A 22,729-nucleotide genomic window follows, 5' to 3' on the forward strand; every position below is an offset into this window, starting at 1 on the left:
TGTGTTGCTTTCTGTGTCCGTCTGCTGTTTCAGCCCCTATTGAGCCGAGAGGGAGCGGCTTAATATATTATTTGATGGATTAGAGCCTGAGCGTTTTTGAATAATTCATTTTAGGTTATTAATGTGACTGTCAGCCGCTGGTGTTTCATATGCCCCTGACTCTGGGTTTTTATTGGTCACTGAAAGCCCACAGACATTGGAATTCTATTCCTAAACATAACACTGTACAGTTGGCATGGCTGTCTGCATTACACTTGTGACAGATGTGGAGATTCATTAATGGCACGCCTTCTATGGCCTTGAATGATATCCTTTGCACAGCACCGGAAGAAAAGTTTTGATTTATCACTTTCAGGTTGGCTCTGGTTTCATTTCTAAGTCTAATACAAAGTTAGGAAAATTCCCTGATTCTTTAAGCTAAGGATCTGACAAATCTACAGGGGAAAGATTGCAAAGAACAGTGTAAAGGTAACCATTTATCAAAATGGCGAAAAAGGTAATGTGCTTTGGGAGATTGGAGGTCAGGTGCACTGAAATCTGAGTTCTTGAGTTATTTGTTAAGTTAGTAATTTAAAGTTCTAAGGTAAAACTCAATAAGAGATTTGATTAAAAAAAAGGCTGGTGAATCACATTTCCTGAAGGTTTCAAAAGGCCATCCAGTGCGCTCTCAAACAACTGGGACCACCAGCGCCGTGTCAGTAGTCCTTAATGTTCATATTCCAGGCAGGTTTACCTCTCTGGTAGTAGGCCTTCTGTATTGTATGCTGTTTCCACAACTTAGGGAGCTGAATGTGCTGGGGCTCTGAGACTGCAGAGTGCTTTGACCCGTGCATGATGTTACTGCGAGATGAGCTGCGGAGAGATGCTAGCATATAATTGCCCGTTGAGTTGGCTGGGCGTCTTTGTGGGCTGTGTGTATTCAGGGCGTCAGCTGCAACTTTGCAGGCTGACGGGGTTTACTGTGAAGCACAGATCTCCGTTTAATGATTGCAGCAAGTTGTGCGATTGATTGGATCGCTTTGAGGCACACTTTTGCACGGACAGGCGCCTCGTCAAAAGTCTTCTCGCTAAAATAAAGCGCATATCTTGGTTTCTTCATCCACAGGCCCTTTGATTGACACCAAAGGTGTTGCTTTGAGATTTGTAATACCTTTTTAAATCCCTTGAGGCTCTCCTGGTTTTTCCCTTCCTCCCTGCTTACCCCCCACCTTCTCCTTACTCTTGGAAGAAGTTTTAAAAATGTAATAGGAAGAAAAAACTTCGAGTTCAACGTCTTTGAGGCTTCCATTTGGAGAACTCTCCGAATCTGCTGTGTCATCAGAACATGAAAAAAGCTGCCTCGCGGTCCCACCCACACCAAGCTAGCTTCAGTGTTAACACACATGAATGCTTTATGAGTGATAGTTCAAAGACGTTCAAAATCTGGTCCTATGAGGGAGTTCTTATCCTCCCACAGCGGGTCTCCAGAGGAAACATCTGCTACGTAGAGGCGTCTAGAACTGAGGTCCACATTATGGTGAAACCGAAGAACCGCTCCCCTCTCCTGGGCTTCCTGCGGTCAGCCTCAGTGAAACGCTCACCCCGACATGCCAACATTTCAGAAGCCCTGCCTAGTGATGAACATCTGTGTGGACAGCGAGAAGAATTTAGAGTTATAGATATTGATTTACTGACATATTGTGGTCAGATTTTGGATGGTTATAAGCATTGCAGGAAATGATTCTTCCGTCTAAATAGCACATTAACTGCTGCCGTCCAAATTCTGCTTTCATTATTTTACCAGCTAGATTTATATATTAAAAGGGCATCCAAATGTATAAAAGCCTGCCATTAGCCAAAGTAGCTGCTAGGGTTAGACAAACATGTCAGGCTTAATCAAATTTCACAAACATTTGGGCGGCGTCTGGCAGTAATTTCCCCCTCTGTTTAAAAGTAAAGGGCATGAAAGGCAGAAAGCGTGGGTGTGTTTGTCTTTGTGCTAGGTGGTTTGTTTGTATTTCTTTATGGTTTTGGTTATGTAGGCTGCATCTTCACTGTTTGTCTAAGGGGGCTGTGTGTGTGTGTGTGTGTGTGTAAATGGCCTGTTAGCCATCTGAAAGCAGTTTCCCTCCTTCGATGATGGATCCCTCATATGTTTTTGATGTCGTCCATGAAAGCAGTTTGCGCATTTAGACTTGCAACCGCACCGCGCCCCATTTCCACTGGCTCATTTATGCACATAATAAAAACCGCTGCACAATTGTATACCCAATTTGCCAGGTGGTTATTGCCTTCTAAATTGAATGAGCCACCCTAAGTGTGATGGTTGGAAGTTGTATGCAGCTTAAAGGCACCATGATAGTTCCACTGATTTCAGTAGAAACAGCAGAAGAGCAAAACAACAAAACACACAAAGGAGTTGTGTAAAGGAGCTGACTATAGCAACTGAATGAGCGGGCGCCGCTGCATATTATTCCCATAGAGAGATACATTTGGGACACTTGTCTTGTTCTTTGCTTGCTGTGACAGCAGCTCTCTGCAATTTGGGCCCAATCCTCCATCGCATGTCTTGCTTCGTCCTTTGTCTTTTATGTGGGTCTCGTGTTGAGATTGTGTTTTTTCTCGGTCACAATTCAAGTCGGATTCACCACATTCTGTTTATGTGGTTCTGTACAGAAAAGTCGGGTCAGTATGTGTAGGCCAGTAACAAAGAGACGTTATACTTTTGTCCGCAACCTCCATGAAAGCCTTTGACCATGTAGAACATATGTGTATGGGCTTGTGTGTGTTTGTAAGGCCCATTCATGCCTTAGCCTGTGACAAGGCTCAGCCTACCGCAATTTAGATGTTTATGTGACCTTGTCCTGTTCCATCCCGGTGTGGTGATGCAACCATCCCTTCCTCCTCCTCCTCCTCCTCCTCCTCCTGCGCTCTGACAAGGGCAAGGTGGATCTGAAACCCAAGGTCATTTTCACTGCCAAAAAGCAATAAAAATGCACTCCTACTTTTTAATAAAGCAATTATAACTCATTGCCGAGTTCAATTAATTTTAAGTTTTCCATTAGCAGAGAAGTCTGAAATTGCCTCAGAATTGTAGGATATATTTCACAGCAGCACCGGTGGACTTTAGTGCTGTTCCTAGTTTTCAAAAATGGGTTTTGCATGTTCTACACAGTATCCTACACAATTTACAGTCCAACTTTGTTTTGTTTTTCTAGGTGCTGTGTATTTGGAAGGAGGCTTGGAGGAATCCCGGCAGCTCTTTGGAAGACTACTTTTCAACACACAGGTAACTGACACAATGTGGTTTCCTTTGCATCTCTGTAGTTTTATGTAAGTTCTTTTCTGAGGCCTTTCTTTTGGTGTACACTCGTGTGGTTTTACATCATTCAAAGAGACGAGCTGCGGACACACTACACAACATTCTCCCTTTCTTTGATTTGTGGAAGACAGAACTGTTATGCATTCACCCATGCAGCTTTTTTTGTTGGTTTTAACCCACACACTGCGCATTTTGGCAAGCTCCACATATGGCACGATACCACCTCAGAACCTGAGATTGCAAATAATCTTGCTTTACCCCGCAATACCTTTGCCTTGCTGCGCATTGTGTGCATTGTACTGATATGCACAAAGATAAAACAATAGGACTGAGAAGAAAGAAAACGTGGATGAGCCACAGCGCGGTTTGTATATTTTGTGAAATGAACTGGAGGTGTGGAACATTGCAATTTGCCAGTCTTGAGCAGGACACCTGCTATTGTTTGCTAGTGTGTGTTTGTGTGTGTGTGATCAGCGGGCATGAATAATTGATGAATGGATCAGTATTTGCATTTATCTTGGCAAGAACTGTTATGAGTCAATTAAATGACTTGCAGCGCATCCAGTATGTAGCAGCAGGCTTTGTTCTAATTGGCTATTGTGGGTGTTAGTCTGAGATTCAGCCGGCAACTCCCACACACTACAGGACACATGGCTGGAATATGTTTGATCAAAGATGTTTGATTTTGGAGAGACCGGATCAGAGGAGTCAGGACTATATCTTTGAAAACTTTACACCATAAAACAACAGGGGAAGAATATCATTAACCCGGGACCATCCCTGGAACTTTCTAACCAACCTGATTTTCTTTATACTTAAGTAATAATTGTGTTTTAAAATCTAAGCATTTCTTTCTTTCACTATGAGTCTTATCTACCACACAGCTAGTCATTGTGTTGGAGTGCCAATCCTTGCAGTATGGTCTTCCTCTGACTATGAAGATGTCCTCAAGTTATTAAGTTGTCATGAATTAGAGCTTTTTATTTGTATCATAAGAAATTCCCTTTTTAAAACGGACGTCTTTCAGCTGCTGAAACAGATGGACTTACTTTTTTTAGTCACCTTATAATAAAAAGCAGTGCATAATTATTGGTATAGGCAGAGGACACGGTGAATATTTAGAAAGTGAAACATCCTTTCACAAACATCTTCTAATGTGAAATACACTGGCAGCATTGAGCCAATGGCTACAAAAGATACCTGCTGTTATTTTATTTGTTTCATCACCCAGGGAGGCAACAGATGATGGGAACGATAGCCGTGCTTACAACACAACTTCCAGATTGGAGATTTTGTGTTCAACAGATACAGACGGGGTGTGTTAGTAACATGTTTTTGGGGAAAAGGAGCCCAATTAGATATGTTGTATGATATCAGATTCTGAGATGATTTCCTTAGCTGAATTCCTGCTGTGTTTTTAAATACTAATTAGTATAAAACTACAACACAGATCTTGAACTAATGTCGGGTAAGGTGTCCGAGCTTAGAGATGCTTTTAATTAACGTAAAAAGCTAGATCTAAAGTCTGCTCTGAACAGATTGTCGTCCGAGAAAAGCAAAAGTTCTTATTTCTGTGGTTGTGTCATATTTATCGACTTCCAAAATTTGAAGAAATGGAAACAGCTGCAGCTAAAAAGAAACCTCATGTCAGTTTGACAATGTTTTGCACTATAAAACCTTTACAACCACAACGTCCAATGATGAATTCAAGGCCGTTAAGTACAGCCAATATGCGGGACTCTAGTGAATAGCAGAACCACAGTTCAACAATGACTGCAGAGGGAGCATGTTGCATGCGAGTGAGACTCCTCAGAACATTTGCGCTGACCAAAGTTGAGTGATTTCCAACTTTTAGACATGCAGACTGAGGATTGAAATAGTTTGGCTTGTCACTCCCCCCCCTGCTGAATCCTCCTGATGGCTTCTCTGTCACACAAAGCTGAGAGGAGACAGATGGACTCAGACCAGAAAGCCAGCCGGGTGGTGTGTGGTGGAGGGCAGGGGGGGTAGAGGAGAGGGGCAGAACACAGAGACGGACACACAGAGGGTGAGATACATTTTCTGCAGCACGACTTGAATCCGTTTCAGAATGGGTCTTCACGTCGCACATTACCAAAACTAATGAGAGGAAGTGTAAAATTGGAGGTTTCAATTTTTCACACCCTGGAAGGTTTTGTCGCTCCTATTTATCGGTACGGTATTCCATTCACACATGGCTGATCAATCCCGTGCCCTCCTTTTCTCTCTTTGTAACCACAGCATGTTGGCTGTTGTTTCTCTTTGGCTCGCTTTTGTTTTTCTCTCTTTCCTATTTCGTTCTTTCCCCTCTCCAGCACTCCAAGGATGTCATTTCCCCCCACAGATGTTTTGCTCCACTCCTCTTATGACAAGTCACCACAAAAGCTCCTCAACTCCGGAGGTAGAATTCTGAATTGACTTCCCTAAGACAAAGCATGCATGTCATTTCCACCTCAAGAACTATCCAGACAAACAACGGCCACCGTTTTCCTCCCTCTCCCCCTTTCTGTTATTCCATAATTGGTATGGCATTCATGGCTGGAGCGCAACAGTTATTTTGGTCCCCTTGTTTTTCTCTTAACATTTCACCTTGGCTGGCGCTGTTCCCCAAACAACAGGGCTCTCGCAGAGGATGGAATCCGGCTTCATTGCACACAGAAGCCCCGAGGAAACAATAGATGCTAATTTGCTAATGATGTTACTGTGGAGGTTATTAAAGCATCTGCAGAGTGGCAGGAAGCATCTTCTTCAGGGGGTGCTGCTTGATTGCTCCCAACCTGGACTCAACAGCAGTGCAATATTACTGGGAGAACATGTTGATGCCACTGTGCTGTCCTGAGGCCTCTTCTGAGGAGCAATCATCCTAATGATGATCTCACCAGTTACCCAACGGCTAATCTGTTGGATTTTTACCAACACCAAATCTAACAAAGGTTGCTGTAACAACCGAGATGGTCACCATGGCACTGTGGTGGTCGTCTTTTGGCTGAATGGCATCACAGCCTTTTTCCTATCGTGGAAATGTATAATTTAAATGTCATTCAGATATTTTTTAAGTTGTTTTTGCCTTGGCTCACTATGGCTGGACCCAGAGGCTTGTTCACAACTTTAGTACACACGTCTGGCTTCCTTCTGTTCTCTAGCATTCAACTCACAGAAGGGTGCCACTGTGACCATAGACAAATTATCACACGGATGTCTTATGTCCCTTTGATTCCCATTTGGTAGGCTGTAATGTAAACTACTTAGTTGCCTGTCCCCCTTTGTATCATCTTCCTTGTACCACATGTTAGTGCATGTCTTTCTGTCCTTCCAGCTTCAATATATTGATTCAGTTGAATGCTTCAATTCCTTAAAGAGCATAACTTTGGTTTAACTTATATGTTGGTTCATTTCTTACCAGAAGGTGATTCATTGTGGAATTTCCACAACACTTCCTACCTGTTACTTCTGGGGCAATACTTTAAAGGAATACAACAGCTGTCTTTCAACACACTCAAGCAGAAATTTCATCAACGCTTTGACCCTTCAAACTCCACATTTTGATATTGTTAACAGTGCTGATATGTGTTCTGAATCGATTGGTTTTGCAGAAAAAGGCCAGTGAAGCAGGTATTTGATAAATTTAACTCTTCCTGTTTTTTCGGTCTCTTGGTGCACCAGTAGAGTGTGCTAGGCTTGCATGCTCACACAGGTGAAAGGCTCTCTCTCAACTCCCTCTGTACTAAAGGTCAGCAAAAGCAATTCCTGTCTGTGATGTATTCTGGTGCATTCAAGCTAGTTCTTTCTGCATAAACACAGATTAATAATGTGTGTTCCCATCAAAAGAACATGTACTGGACATGGGCCAATTTGAGATTGAGTAAGTGTTTCTATTTTCCGTTGCATGAACCACAAACAATGCACTCCACTCGGCTACTCTTCACCTTTTCAATGGCCGAATGTCCCTTTCTGTGAAATTTGTATGCTTTTCATGTGACAGCTACAGACAATATGTCCACATGTGAATGAGAGCGTGTATGCCTTCTCCACTGTGTCCTTGGTTTAGTAATAGTGGAAACTAATCTCGATCTGGCAAAAGCAGCCTGTGTATTTTTTGGCCTTTAGCCTTTATTGTAGAGACAGGACAGATGGACTTGGAAAGGAAAGAGCAAGGGGGATTACATGCAGAAAAAAAGGTCGGAATCAAACCTGTGCTGCTGTGGTAAGGACTCAGCTCTGGTTAGTGCCCACTCTACCCGGTGAGCTTTGTTCCAGAAATTGTTGTCTTTCGTGTTTTTGGAACACGATGGCCTATTATGGGAGAATTGCAGCAGAAAACACATACATATTTCTGCATATGTAGAAGTTTAGCTCATTGCCTCAACCCCTAAATCACATGATGGACTTCGCCAAAAGGACTAAATCAGTTTTCTCATATTTGGAAAATCACCTTGACCATTCACTGGCAGAAGCCTCGGTTTTGGACTTAGGGCCGCTTTTATGTTGGTATTGATTAGCGGCGCTATCTCTTATTGATCTCCCTGCTGCACTACTACGTCTGATGGATTGATTGGCAGCCTGTAGCTAGAGACCAATTTGTCAAGGAGCATTGGACCTTGTCAGCGTAGAGCACCATTATGTCCCAATCATGGATGGCCAACAATCCCAGGGGTGTGTGTGTAGAGGGTATGCTATTCACGGTTGACTTGTGAGCCCTGAGTATCTCCGAGCCTTTGTCTGGAATCCCCCGTGAGTTACAGCAGCGCTGATTGCAGCCCACCTTAAAACAGAGATCATAGGAGGCTTCACAAAGTTGCCTTTCATTACGCTCATTATGGGTATGCTGTTGACATTCAAATAAACATGTTTGCATATGTTTCTTTTTCTTTCAGTTTGTAGCACTAGAGTTCCGTCCTCCAAATGGCTGGGATTCAGCTGCTGCACATGGTGATTTGCGCCCCCAGTAATTATACCTTCCTCGTGCTAGGAGAGAGACAGAGTAGGGAGAAGAAAAAAAAACCTGTTGTTATTCTTAAATCCCCACTGGATGCTGGCTTAATCATTGTCTGCCTTGTCTTTGGAATGGCTTTAATTGAAACATTAGCTGTTCGGGTCTATATACAGCATGTGGGTGGATCGCGTGCGCCTTGTGGATGGATTTTCATCGCTTCCTCCTGCGTTCTAGATGCATCACTTACATGCGTATTACAGCAGTATGTGCCACTGCCGAACCCCAACGACAAAAACCCAATGTCGTATTCACATGCAGGCTCTGTGTCCACTTGAAACCTGCTATGTCTTTAGTGCTTTTAAACTCCAGTCCCAGACCAAGAAACAAGCTAACCAAAAGGAAGCATTTCTCAAATGTATTGACCACTTTCATGAATTTTTCATTGGCTGCTCAAGGCGATGGGTTGCCAGCTGGGTGGGTTGAGAAGATGAGGCGCCCATTCGATGCCGCTGACCACACACAACCCTCCCTGTGGGGTTAGCGCCGCATTTTAAAGGTTTATCTCCTTGAACCTTTTAAACACCTGAGTGATACTGTACTTTAGAGGCCCTCGCCACATCTCTATCACCGCTATGACTCACCTAACGTTAGACCCCAGGCCGAAAGCTGCTTCTGGCTGGCGTTGTCCTTGGCAACAACTTGAGAGCCACAGCTACTCTCTCTCTGTGCTGTCTATTTTCCAGCTTCAATCTCTTCTACCATTCAATCTTGTGTGGTAACCTCAGAGCATGTTTGAGGAAACATGTTGATCTCGCACATCTTTCTCCCCACAGGCAGGGGACTCCGGCGCTGCCAATGTGTGTCTCCAGAGACAACACACCTCTCAAAGCCAAATCCCACCAACCCTGAAACCGCAACACCCTCGCCTTCCACTCAAATCCAACATCAGCAACCCCTACTCACTGTCAAATAGGGGGTCGATATAAAGACCTTTTGGTCAGAAAATGAGATGCCAACTCCTTTGCTGTAATCTCACCGCCCCAAGTGGGGTTTTATGGCCCCTGAACCACTAAAGGAATGAGTGTCCCCAACATGGCCCTAAATAGTTAAAGGAGCCCTATTGCATTTTGGGGGTTACCTTTCCTGTAGTGTGTTGCTTTGGTTTGTGTTAAAATCCCAAAATTTAAGCCAGAGGGAGTCCCCCACCCCCTGCCTGAAATGCTTCCATTGGACTCCTTTTGTTTACTTCCTCGACATAGTGACATCACTACACTCACACTTCTTTTGGCTAGCACTCCAACACATTGGATGTGATGGGCTAAGGGGGACAAGTGGTTGACAATCACAGATCCGGCCAGCTAACCAATCAGAGCAGAGTGGGCTCTGGTTTCAGACAGAGGGTGAAAAGAAGTGCTGCAGCACAGGCAGTGTGAGAAACATAAAGAGCTTTCTGAACATTAGAGCATGGAGACATGTTAGAGGAGAGACACTAAACACAATTGAAACCTGAAAATGAGCAGAATGGGGCTCTTTTAATAAATTAAACACTTTTGTAGGTACGTTGCTCTTAAATAAGTGAACAGTGAGTTGTCAAGACCAACATGTTAAGTCTCGGAGGCTTTTACTAACCAAGCATCTGTGGTTTTCTGTATGTCTACAGGTAAGCACATTATGACTTTGTCAGTGGAAAGGTTTCCTGTCCACCGGAGAAGCCAACGGGACTTTTTCTAGACATACCGTTGCATCACAGAAAAATGCGCAAAGCTGATGAAATTCAACAAAAAACATGCAATACTTCAAATCCACCTTATTATCATACTAGGTTATTTTTCCAAAGCTGGGACATTTTAATTATTTGTGAAGCAAACACATATTTGTATTTAATGTTTATTTCTTAAGTTCATTTTGTGGTTTTGTTAGAATGATGTTGTTTTTGTGAGCATGGATGAACTACACACAAAGCGGAGACACCACTTTCGTTTTCTTTGACTGCTCACCCCCCCCTCCTCTCTCTCTGTTTCTGTCTTTGCAGGGTCTACAGGAGGTCTGGCTCAACTACCCAGCACACCCCCTGCAGGTTGGTTGAGAAATGTTTTATTGAAGATGTTTGTTTTGGACTATGTGCCTCCCATTAAAACTCGCCTCACTCCTAAGACAAAAAATATTCTCCCATTTGAAGTTTTCTTGCAAGGATGTAGGGTGTGTGTTTGTGTGTGGGTAGGTGTGTAGGTAGGTAGGTGTGTGTGTAGGTGTAGCTGACAGAGGTGGGCAATTTCCCTCGGGATAAATAAAGCTTCTTGAATCTTCTTGAATCTTGAAGCTGTTAGCTATTCTGCCTGAGGCTGACTAAGTTCCTTATACCTGTCACAAGCCCCCCAGCAGCCTTCCAATCTTCATTGTTCTGCTCCTGTGTCTCAATGCCTTCCATTTTGGTATAGACTCTAATGTACTTTTTCATTTACACACTCTTCCTCCTCTCCATTCCTCCTGTTCTCCATCATCATGATTCTGTCTCTTCCCCTCCAGTTATGTTTTTTTTTTTGCTTTTGCCTGATCTGCCCAGAAACATTGAACATGTCAACAGTGTTTGTTTGAAATTAGGATTTGGAAGAAGAGATCAAAGATGCCATAACAGGATTACAGTCCCGAATCACACGAGGCCTCCAGGGACCATCAGGCTCTCTGATGTCTGTGTGGAGAAAGTGTTTCTTTGTGTGGATGCCGACACTCGTCTTTAAGCAGTTAATTCTCTTCATCTCCCTACGTGTGCTCGAGTGTTGCTGCGTCTTCATATGTATATTTTTGCATATCCATGTTTGGCCCCAAAATAGCATTGTTTGCTTCTGTTTACGTACATTTGCGTGTTTGATTTTTCCCTCGTCTGTCCCTCAACACCTCGTTTTTCTTTTTATCCCCAAACGCTGAGGACCCAGCGTGCTTGGATGTTTTACGTTCAGCTCTTCAGGGCTCAGAATAGCTCATTGTATTCAGCAGCTTGTGTTCCTGGTGAGTTTCACAGCAGGGGCCCAAGCAGTATGCAACCTGGTCAGGGAGGAGGCCCAGGGTCAGCCCCCCTAGCACTCTGTGGTGCAGGGGGAACCTCCACAGTGTGCTGCATGAGTAGTCATTAGCCGGTTCTGAGCCGCGGCCTCATTACCACACACTGTGTGTGTGTCTGAGGTTTCCTGAGGGTGGTCCCCTGCCAGTGGGGTAACGCCTGTTAAATTGTGCCTCTTGCTAGCTTGATAGCATCCTGACCTTTTAGCTTGAGATGATCTAATCAAAGCAGTTTCTCACACGGAGCAAACAGCTTTCCCTTTCATTATTTATTTATTTCATTATTTATTCTGTAACTGATGAAAACCCCCAGGAGCTTAGGCTGGAACATTATGCCAAAAAGTTGTTGCTGAGGATTAACAAGGTGTCGTCCCTCCTCCCTGCCCACCAAGACGAGGATGATAAAACCGAGGTTAAAGAGGAGCTGTCTTAATGAGGTTTGAGTGGATGGCAATGGCAGCTCGCCATGGCGTGGTTAATTATGCGTACAACCGTCTTTGGCATACACGCATACATTAGCCATGCCACCGCCGTGCCCTGCGGAGCGCAGAGGAATGCTACGTGGTTGACAGGCAACTCTTTATGTCTTTCGTGTTCACTCGATCCGCACCAGCGCATCATCAACCCCAGCCCTCCAGAACAATTTACCCAAACGTCATTTACGTTTTGAGTCGGGGTTTCAAATTCTTTCTTTAGTTTTACTTTGGGGGGGATTCATGAGTGTCAGGCTTTTTGGGCCTCAAAAGACCTCGGCTCTGATTCTGCCTTCTGTCTGGACTGAGCTGAAAGTGATGCTTTGAAGCCATTTCAAAAGAGTTGTATTTTTTTCACAACTGCTGTTGATTTTTCCTCCGCTCTCCACTTCGTTTGAAGCCTTGCTGCCGGCCATTCCCCCTGAAGGATAGCTCATGCCTGTAAGGGCTGAACTCGTCAGATGCCTTTAGTTGTGATGCATGACATTTAAACGCCTTTCGTTAATTAACACAGGGAAAATAGGCAAGAAATGTTTCTTAGGACACATTGGAAGATGGAACCATGACCTTACTGGCCGTCCAATTAAAATACAGAGTTTAAGCAAGCATCTCTGCACTTGCTTGACATGGGAGACTCTGAGGAAGCTGTTTACATTCCTTTATGAAAACACAGACATAGGAGAGGCTAGATAATAGAGAAAGTATGCATCGTCCCCAGGAGAGCCTAGAATGGCGTTTTCTTTATTCTTATTTTTAGCGCTTTATATACAAAACCACACTTACAAAGTCAATTTAATGTGCTTTAGTTCCCTTTGAATGTCAGCACAAATGTACGTGGCTCAGTGTTTCTGTTTTGCTGGGAAAAGATGTCTTGGTCAAGCCTACAGTTGTTCCACGCAGAGTCCAATTAGATGTTTTCTCGCAGTCTAATTAATGCACCCATAAGGATATGTCTTGATTCAACCAACACGCATGCACATATTTTCCAAGCTTATCATTTCTTGTCCTAATGAGCACAGACATCAGCAAATACCGTAGTCAAAGCGAGCGGCGTGTTCGGCTGAAGCATTTCTACCTCTGAACTCACCAAGCCCTAAAGCTGATTTTAATAATAGTCTACAGCAATTTCACAACCAAAAACTATTCTTTCAAAACATATCGAAGTCATGAGGCCGGCAGTCTCTGATATAGCCTGCTTTAGACCAAACAAGACTTACAGTTCGGCTGAGTCACCAGAGATATTAATTGACTGTTTGAATCACCCGATGTTTGCGAGAGCGAGAGAAAGGCGAGCTGTTTGACTTAAAACTTAATGACTAAGAGATTCCATCTGCTGCACATCATCAGAGTTTGTTTAGAGGTGGAGTAAAAACACACACTCTAAACAGGCCCTCAAGCAGCACACACTGTAGAGGTTCATTTAATTTAAGGCATTTATTTGAGGCTGTTATGCGGAACGACTTCATTGAGCAAATACCATTTTTTTTTTGGTCCTGTTCAAAAAATCCGTAGTAATGCTGGCGTTACTGGAAACAGAATGGCAATGCATTCAAAAAATATATATATGAATATGGAGAGTGACTTTATTTGTATTTACATGTACTGTTCCCAATACTGTATGATTTAATAGCCATAATTGGACAAACTATTGTAAAATAAGTAGTTTAGTGTAAATGAAGAAGTCTTTGTTGGCTTGGCACAGGATTATTGTCATGTTGAAATAGAAGAGTGTTTTTCCATAAAGATTGCCTTTTAATTTGTTTAAAATAGAATTTTACGCTTCTCCATTAACTGTTTTAATGACCCTAAACAATAATGTAAAAAAACACCCTTATGGTGTGCCTCTATAGCCCTGTTTTTCTAACCAGAAACACCTTTCTCCTGTTCCTCCTTCCTCGTGGCCAGGTCCAGGAGCCTCTAACGGACAGGCAGCTAATTGAGACGTCTCCCGTCCTTCAGAAACTGACGAACTTCGAGGACTGTATCGGCATTTTGTTCACACATGTGCGTCTACTGGCCAGAGCCTTCACTTTGAGGACTGTGGGCTTCAACCACCTCACCCTGTAAGTACAGCAAGTGTTTGTTTGTTTATAATGGAGTTACAGCCAATTAAAATGCAAAGCGAGGCACTAGATGGCCAGATGTAATTTGCAAGCATGCTGCAGAATAGCCAGACTTTGTCTGCTGTTCCCTTTTAGAGGTGATGAGGCATGATGCATTATAATATATAATATGATCTGAGACGCTGGGAGTTTCAGCGTACGTCGAGCATTTGAAATCGTTTTATCTGTTGTGAATGTGGCAGCCTCTACCTCCCACATCATCGTTATGTGTACCCCCCACAGCTTCTAAATTTTTTCGCAGTCACTAAGACTGCCTGTATAACAAATGGTGTCCTGAATGTCACGTAAAGATAGCTCTTTCACTGAGTTTTAGCCCCCTCCCTTATCCAAGGGGTCTCACAGCCGAAAGAGAGAGGCCTGAGGGACTCTGAAGTCCCCATATCTGTAGTCTGCCTCTATCTGTGAGGCCATAACCTCAGTGCCTCATGGGAAATGGGGTTTTGATTCACTGGGTTGTCCAGGGCAGAGGGTTTAAAATGTGTCTTTTTTTCATTCATTGCAGCCACAGATTTTATTTGACAGATATTTTTCTCTCTTTCATGCTTCAGTCCACCTTTTGAATTCCTGGATTCAACAACTTTGATTTGTTTTGAATCCAGATTTCTTTTAAATATATTAAAAGTACAACCCTGCAGTAATGCTGTTTGGTTTTTGGGTTGTTTTTCTCCGTTAATTGCGACGTTTCACAGTGATGCTTTGGTGATACAGCGCTCTAGTGTTTTTTCCTCTCACCCTTCGGCTGTGACATTTGTTCAATAGTCAGTAGAGCTACAAACTTCTACATCCACGTCTTCAAAATGATTGGACGCATAGGCGGTCTGATTGTAAAAAAACAAGACACCATTGTGTATCTACAATTTAACCTTCAAGTCATTCATTGATAGAAAACAGGTTTCAACAAATAGCTGGTTTTATTTTTTTACATCACTAATTAGACTTTTCACTTCCATTTAAGGTGTTTCTGACTCTGAGTATAAGAGAGTGTTTTCCATGAGAGCTTAACTTACTTCAGAGCTTTTCCACACTACACTATAACGAGTTTGACAGCTACAACAAATTAGCCATGGCAGCACACCTCTGATTTCTATTGGCAGGCTGCTCTCTGTAATTGCTTTCTTAGGCTTGCCACAAGGACATTGCTCCATGTGTGTTTGTGTGTATCATGTACACATGTACACATACAGTACTCTGCTGTGTATGTTCTAATCCATCAATTGAATGTCAAAGCTCTCTCCACTAATGCCCCATGAAGTCGATTAGAGGTCCAGAGGTTCGTCTCACACTGAGCTTCACTTTAAAGGACTTTCAAACTCAAGGTTGATCCCAATGGTATTTCCTAACATCCAAAAAGGGGTTTTATTTATGGTGGACATTTAACTTCATGCATTCATAATTCAACATCATTGTGTTCTTTTGTTTCCTGCAGCAAAAAGACGTAATTTATAGACGATCAGGGATAGTTATGCTCATTATCTGGTGAGTGGGTTGACCTAAATAAAGCAGACCCACTTTTCAGCTGCGACTGAGCAACAGCTGACCATACGGACCAAAGGTTAAACCAAGGTGGGACGCGCTGCCGAGAGAAGGACGAGGTCAGATATGGGAAATGAAGGTCACACGGTGAGGTAGGCGGCAGATGAGGAGAGAGCACCCAGGTTGGCCTTCAGCCTATCACTTTATGCAGAAATAGAGGACAGAGTGCCCTAGAAGAAGGCAGCGTGAGTAGCAAGGAGGAGAGTTGACCCTGTTTAGAGGCGGCGGAGGCCAGAGGCTACTATCAGACAACAGAAATGGAGAGCTGTGGCCCCCAGGCGCCGAGCTTCCTATCTCCTCTCTCAGGAAGAGCTGGCTGTTGCAAGAATTTCACTGTTGGTGAAAAAAGGATCCATCTCTCTTCATGTTCTGTATTTCCTACATAAAAGTAGATTTAGCTGGGCATCTTTTTTGAAACATTTATACATGTATTCATATTTTACTAAAGCGAGTCAGATTCAGAAACATTCAAACTAGTCAGTAAATAGTATTTATAGACAGAATAAACAGACTACCAAAGGATGGCTACCTGATGAAATTCTCGAGGAATGTCTAAATATTTACTTAATTCACTATTTGCCCAATAGACTTTAAGTACTTGCATTAAAAAAAGTGTTGTGCACACAAAGGCGATAAAAGGCATTGCACTGGAATAAAACAAGTTATCCCGTAGAAGAGCTTTAGCTGAAATGTCACACTGGGCTTTGCTAATAAATTGCACTTAAGGGAGCTCCACTGTGCAGACCTTGTATTTATGTTTTCATTAAATACTAGATAGTCTATTAAATAGCTTGTCTGTAAAGATTTGACATCATTCATACTGTAAAGCCAAGGCAATAGTTGTCCTCTGCAGCAAAACACTTCATTATTTCTCCGCTCAGTGCAATCTTACTAAAAGAGACCGTGAGATTTCATTATATTCAAGTACCATTTGAGATCTATATTGATTTTTTTATGCAGTGAAATTTAAAATGTTGCTCTTCTCCTGTTACACATTGCACGCAGTAGCTACGGATTACACGTTTTACCCTCGCACAGGCATGCTCATCTGAAACACGAACATTATTTCCCGTAGAACTGAGAGGCGAAAAATGGCCCTAAAAGATGGAGTGCTCCCCTCTTTTAGAGCGGGCAGCGTGTCGCCGCCTCCTCAGAGGGGCTGTTAAAGGTATTTTAGATCAAAGTCAAAGGCGGATAAAGACCTCGGCACCACACTTTACTTCAATTTCCCCCACCTTACCGGAGCATTGTGCCTCTGCTGTTGAAGTGAATAAGGAATGGCTCTTCACACAGAAACGCATTCTCCTCTCTCACTGCCACTCCTCGATTCCCTTTCTCCCTGCCTAGTATTGGACATGGAATTAGCTCACTTTCTCTATCTGTTACCCCTCAGCATATGCTCTCTGGCGTCCCAGCTCACATACAGTATGCATGATGGCATGGATGTAAAGGAAGTCCACATGTACAGTACAGAAGAGCAGGATGAACACGGAGTTCTCTCCCACTGGCCTCCTATTCCCTCCTCCATTTCCAACCTCCTCTGCTCCACGCTCTCATGTGTTGTGGCAGAGCCTTTTCATTAGGCAGCTCTATGATTATTTTTAATGTGGGAGTGCGTGTCAGGCAGAGTCCCTTCCGTCCTAATGAAGCTCAGTTGTGGACCTTGAAAGCGGGGTGAAGTAAAAAGTAGCTTTTCAAGTTCTCACTGATCGTGTGTGCTTTAACTGCTCCGCTGTGTTACATCTCTGGCATGTATCAGAACATGTTCCTGTTTGTATTATACATTTGAGCATTCAAGTGGCGTTTGCAGAGCTGGACGGTGAGTGGACAAATGACTAAATGACATGAATTCCAAGCCAGTTTGATTCATTATTAAAGTTTATGAACAAATGTCAGAAAATGGCTCTTAAATATGGAGATTTCTCTTAACATCACATTTTATATGGTGATCTTTAGGTATTGGACGGGGAAAAAAATACACTTTTACACATAATCTTGGATTTAGCTGAACTAGGATGGAAATTGTTTACTATTTTTCATACATTTTCAGATCAAGCACTCTATAAACTACTCTTCAGATCAATACATTATACAAATATTTCTTTGTTGCAACTCTGGGCAACAAAACAATGCCCATTATGATGGGCTTTTAGCCCGCATTCCAGAAATGCAATTAACTAAATGATTAATTGACAAAAACGAATCTACAAATGAATCTAAAAGAAAAAGCAATATCCTAGATTTGAATGTCAGTCAGCAGAAACTTTTTAGCACTCTTCCAAAAGTGCTGCTGTTGTGGTTCAAGTGAGACTTTATTCATGCCTCCCTCGTCTTCTGCACACTTATACAACAACGTGGGAGAGAGAAGTGATTATAGAAGCAAGCAGTCCTCCTCAGAAAATCACTGGATTCTTCAGAAACTCCAAGATTTATTAGAGCTCAAATAATTAATTGATTCATTAATAAATGTCCACATCCTCTGGTTTCAAACTCATCATGAATTTGTCTCTGTTTCACATCGTGAATTGGACACCTTTGGAATGTTGCACGGACAAAATAAGCAATGTGGATATTGTGATGAGCTTTAATTTTTAATCTGTTATACGTTTAGCATCTATTCAGCATGGACAACAATGATTGGATTCATTAATAAGCACAATAAGTGACAGAGCAGCCCTGTAAAGATGCTCTAAGAGCTGTGTCATCTCTTTGGCTCTGATAAAAGGCGGAGGCGCCAGGAATCGGACAATAAACTTTGACCTTTCTCCCGTTTGATGTGTTCTACCTTGTCTTCTACCCCTTCATGCTGCTCTCTCATCCTCACACTCTCCCCCTCCTGCGAGCAGCTCGCATCTATAGATGGATATGTGCGCTGCTGCTGCTGCTGTATATACCTCCCTGCTCACGCCCCCCCACCTAACGCTTCCTGCCTGGCACAGCAGCAGCCCACATCTCCAATGCTAATCTATAATTCTGTTTAATTAATGACCTTCCTTTCCACTGACGGGAGAAAGGCGGAAAGCTGATGTACAGTATCACAGTGCTGTTTTTCCAGGAATTGTCGGAAGCTTGAAAGTAAAGCTGTGTGCACACTCGCGGCTTTTTACGGGGGTTTAGGATTTTGACAGGCAGGTGTACCAGAGGTTTTTAAGCATGTATTTTCCCCTTCCCCTCGAGTTCTCTTTTTTTTCTCCATTTGAATTGCAATCAAAGCCCAACGTTTTTGCTACTTCAGGCAGCCTCCGAGTTGTCACACAGCTTGTCAGTGCAGCTGCTCCCAGAGGCCGGCCGTGAAATGTACATCAGCCGACTTCACTGTAAAAGGACTAAAAGCCTGATGCCTTTAATGCCCCACTTTGGCGTACCCTCCCACCTCACCCCTTGTGATTTCCTTTTATAACCTTCTTTTTTTTGTCCTTTTCTCAATTTTGTCTCTTATCCAGGGGCCACAACCAGAGGATGGAGTTCCTCGGAGACTCTATCATGCAGCTGGTGGCTACAGAGTATCTCTTCATCCACTTCCCTGACCACCACGAAGGACATTTAACAGTAAGAAGAAATCAATTAAATAACATGTTATCAAAACCGTCTCCCCCCCGCCCACAGGGACTCTTTTTCTATCTGCATCGGTGCACCTGTGTTTTGTCTTTCTTCTGAGGTTGAACAAAAATGCTGCTTCTTACATCGGTTCACCTCAAATGAAGTTGCAGCTGTGCTTTTGTGTGTGTGTGTGTGGGGGAGTGTTTTTCTTCCCTTCCCATCAATCTTTGAATCTCCCAGTGCCAGCCAGGTATTCACCCCCCATCATTTTTTTTGCTTGTTTCCACAAAATACCTCTCTTCCACTGCTCGCCCCACACTGCGCCTGTATGTTCACTGTACTCCTCCTTGTGATGGGTATTGTCATGAGACAAAATTGTTCAGTGGTTTTCAATACCACAGTTTGTCTGCCGAGTTTTTCGAAACACAAGCTGTCAAGCGTCGGATGAAAATGAAGTTGCGCGTTTGTGCGAGAACTTGCGCGTCTTGTGGCGCCGGTACAAAGCGAATGATCACACTTTGAACATGCAAGTCCAATTTCTGACAGGCGGCATTACATCTTCCCTCTTTTCATTTTCACATCAGCACTTCTCTTCAGAAAGGCCGACTACTCCAGGCTACAGGGATTGAACTGTGCTAAACCTGAATAAGAACCTTTTGCCGTTTTGAGATGTATTCGCGGACACTCCTTATAGATGCAGGCCGTGACGTCATTTGTTTGAAAGCTTCCTTCAAGCTTTTCGTGGAAAGACAGAAAGCTCCTGCAAGGCCAATGCCCAAGAGTCAAGATGGGGTACATCTGAAATGGATTTCAAATCGGGGAGAAAAGTGCTTATTCAACGTGTGTGTGTGTGTGTCCACTTGCGTGTGGACTGTGAAGGAGGGCACATCACAGCAGGAGCGATTCAGACAGTCATATTGCATTCTTTTTGCTCTTTTCCGCATCTTGTGGCTATATTTAACATGTTTGTGTTCTTCCTTTTAGAGTGTACCTCACCCAGTCTAACATGTTGTCATCCGCTAACTCAATGTAATATTTATCGGCGCAACGTGCAACTTCCCTGAAACATTTCCTCTGCATTAGCGCTTCTTTCTTTGATGAATTATTCCTCGTTGTTTGGTCTATTTCCATGTTTTTGTGTATCTTTCCCTGCAAACATATGTAGTGTTTGCGCACATTTCTGACGGGTGGACATGACTCCATCATTTTCCTGTTAGTAATATACATTTGAATTATTAAAGGGGGCATTTAAAGAGCTGGACAATAAATGGACTTGCATATTAAAGGTGCCCTATCATGGTTTTTCTCTTTTTGCCATAATGTAGTTTGTTATATAAGTTCTTCTGCATGTAAATCCCTGAGTACCTTCCAGAGGGAGTTTGTGGAATAACAACGGGTATTTTGAAAAATGTTAATCATGTTTTGTTTGTCCGTAGCTTCTCCGCAGTTCCCTGGTGAACAACCGCACGCAGGCCAAAGTGGCTGAGGAGCTGGGCATGCAGGATTTCGCCATCACCAACGACAAAACCAAGCGTCCCGTGGCACTGCGGACCAAGACTCTGGCTGACTTGTTGGAGTGTATGTTCACAACCCTTTGATTAATGCGCAGAGAGAACATCTTTATAGATCTGTCGAAACCCCTACTCAACCTTTTTTTGTCGCATGTCTCTCCAGCATGTGCAGTTTAAGATGGCAGCATGAAGTACCTTTATTGATTTCTTTGTTCCCTTTTGTGCTGGATGTCAAACACAGTCATTTCTCTGCTGAAGATGCTCCCTATGTGCTTAGTATGACTGGAGCAGTTAGGGATGATTTGTCTTTCTCTTTTTCCACCAGCTGCCACAATTAATAATTTACTCCCGGTGTTCGACTACCTCTAATAGATTTTTGGAACAGAATAAGACGTAAAATAAAATATGTCTCGTTAAAGGAGTGGACGGTAAAAGACATTTTGGCAGCTGAATGGAAAATGATCATCGTTGTCTAGTGGTTGTTTTATCCACTCTGATGTAGCCCAGTTCATATCTTGCTTTCATGATATAATAGAAACCAAAGTGGCTGGAAGGTAGAGAGGCTCATGCCTAAAGCATTGAACACAATTCAACCTGAAACCCCAGCCAATGTGTGCAGCAGCCTCACTCCTTTCACATTTCTATAGAACTGAATTTAAAAATGCAAAACAATAAAACCATTTCTACGTGTGCTGCAGGGCAGGAGCAGTGAGTAGGCAGAACTTATATATTTCAAATCCATTTAAATATGTCATACATTTTAATGAGGAGAAGTTATACTCTGCCTGTTTCGCATATTTGACTTTCTACTCTTTATTACATACATGTTTTAAACGGTACGGGGTTGCAGCTTTTGCCTGGTGAGATTAAAGGTAGAAGGTCAGAGTTCTGTTTATTCAAATCAGGGGTAACAATACCATTACAATATTGTGGGTTTTTGTTAATGGTTTGTGTGAGAGGACTGCATTGTAAAATCCTAATTCTTAATATTGTAATGTTTTTGAAAAATAATGTACTTCATGTTCACACAGGTAACATATTAATTATGTGTGGAAATGTGAAATATTCTTTAAAAATCTTAAATGAATACACCCTCTCTCCCAATCCCCATGTTCTCAAATATAAGAAGAGACGATATCTTCTTAATTTAAGGATATTAATCCCAAACAGATGAAGCTACTCATTTCTAAGGAAAGTATAGCATAGGCTTAAGTCGCTTGCTCGTCCAAAGTAATATTATCTGAGCAGGCAGGGACCGCTCCACGTGAACAGAGGATCATGTTAGTGGAGGCGGATGGTGAGAAACATGGTAGTTGGGATTGGGCCCATGTGCGGTCCTCATTAGACCCACAGAGAGCTAGCAGCCATGGTGACTGTGCTGCATCCCACATTGGCAGCAAGATGGAAAAAAACAAAGCAAGGAAAAACGCATTCCAGGTCAGCATTCAATAGGCATACTTTAATACATGAGCTTCACGTCATTTGCCTTTCAAATTATCTTTCAAAGTTGAGGCCAGAGCAGAGTTGATGACACAGGAAAGGGACGAGGGTCAGCGCTGGAAATGAGTGCAGCTCTTCCTCATATGAGCGGTTGTGCCCCGCAGCTACAGCAGGCCTCCTGAAATATTACCTATTATTCTCCTCTCATGTTGCACTGTCTTAGTCACGGAGATGAGTGAGCGCACTGGCAGCTAATAGAAGAGGAAAACAAAGGGACGGCTGCGAGATGAAGATGACACCCAGCACCTCCTGCTTACATTTCACATATTTTCCGTTCAGTCAGACCGCTGGTTACTCTCATTTCAGCCTGACATACAGTTCTATCTTATATAGATGTTTCCCTGAACTCTGTGTGGCCCTGGCTTTACCAATTTCCTGTTTGATGGGAAAAAGGCAGGGAACTAGAGGCATCTTTTCCAATTGTTTACATTAACTTTGTGTCACTTTGCTGTGAGCCATCCTCTGTTAATGGTTCAATTAAGAGCCAGAAAAGAGACCACCGTAATAGCAGCCACACATCATCTACTGTCTTCAGTTGATACATGTTTACAGTAACTGTCTTTATTTTGTTCTTCCTGCAGCTTTCATCGCAGCGCTGTACATCGACAAAGATCTGGAGTATGTGCACACCTTCATGAATGTCTGCTTTTTCCCTCGGCTGAAGGTGAGCCCCTATTGATAGTCGTTCACCACTTGCACCTGATCAATGAGCCGCTCAGCCGGGCACCTCGTAGAGAGAG

At 43.0% G+C, this 22,729-nt stretch overlaps 1 protein-coding gene across 2 annotated transcripts in view; it reads left to right on the forward strand.

Annotated features, from left to right (window-relative positions):
* drosha (drosha ribonuclease III) overlaps positions 1–22,729 on the forward strand; it is a 73,672-nt gene that overhangs the window by 37,524 nt on the left and 13,419 nt on the right. For both annotated transcript variants that reach the window (XM_063912376.1, XM_063912377.1), the window contains exons 23-28: positions 3,198–3,268; positions 10,285–10,329; positions 13,688–13,845; positions 18,882–18,987; positions 20,415–20,556; positions 22,571–22,653. In XM_063912376.1, the coding sequence (XP_063768446.1) occupies positions 3,198–3,268; positions 10,285–10,329; positions 13,688–13,845; positions 18,882–18,987; positions 20,415–20,556; positions 22,571–22,653 (605 nt within the window). The remainder of the gene's footprint in view (positions 1–3,197; positions 3,269–10,284; positions 10,330–13,687; positions 13,846–18,881; positions 18,988–20,414; positions 20,557–22,570; positions 22,654–22,729) is intronic.

Source organism: Eleginops maclovinus, chromosome 21 (genome assembly GCF_036324505.1).
Source record: "Eleginops maclovinus isolate JMC-PN-2008 ecotype Puerto Natales chromosome 21, JC_Emac_rtc_rv5, whole genome shotgun sequence".
NCBI lineage: Eukaryota > Metazoa > Chordata > Actinopteri > Perciformes > Eleginopidae > Eleginops > Eleginops maclovinus.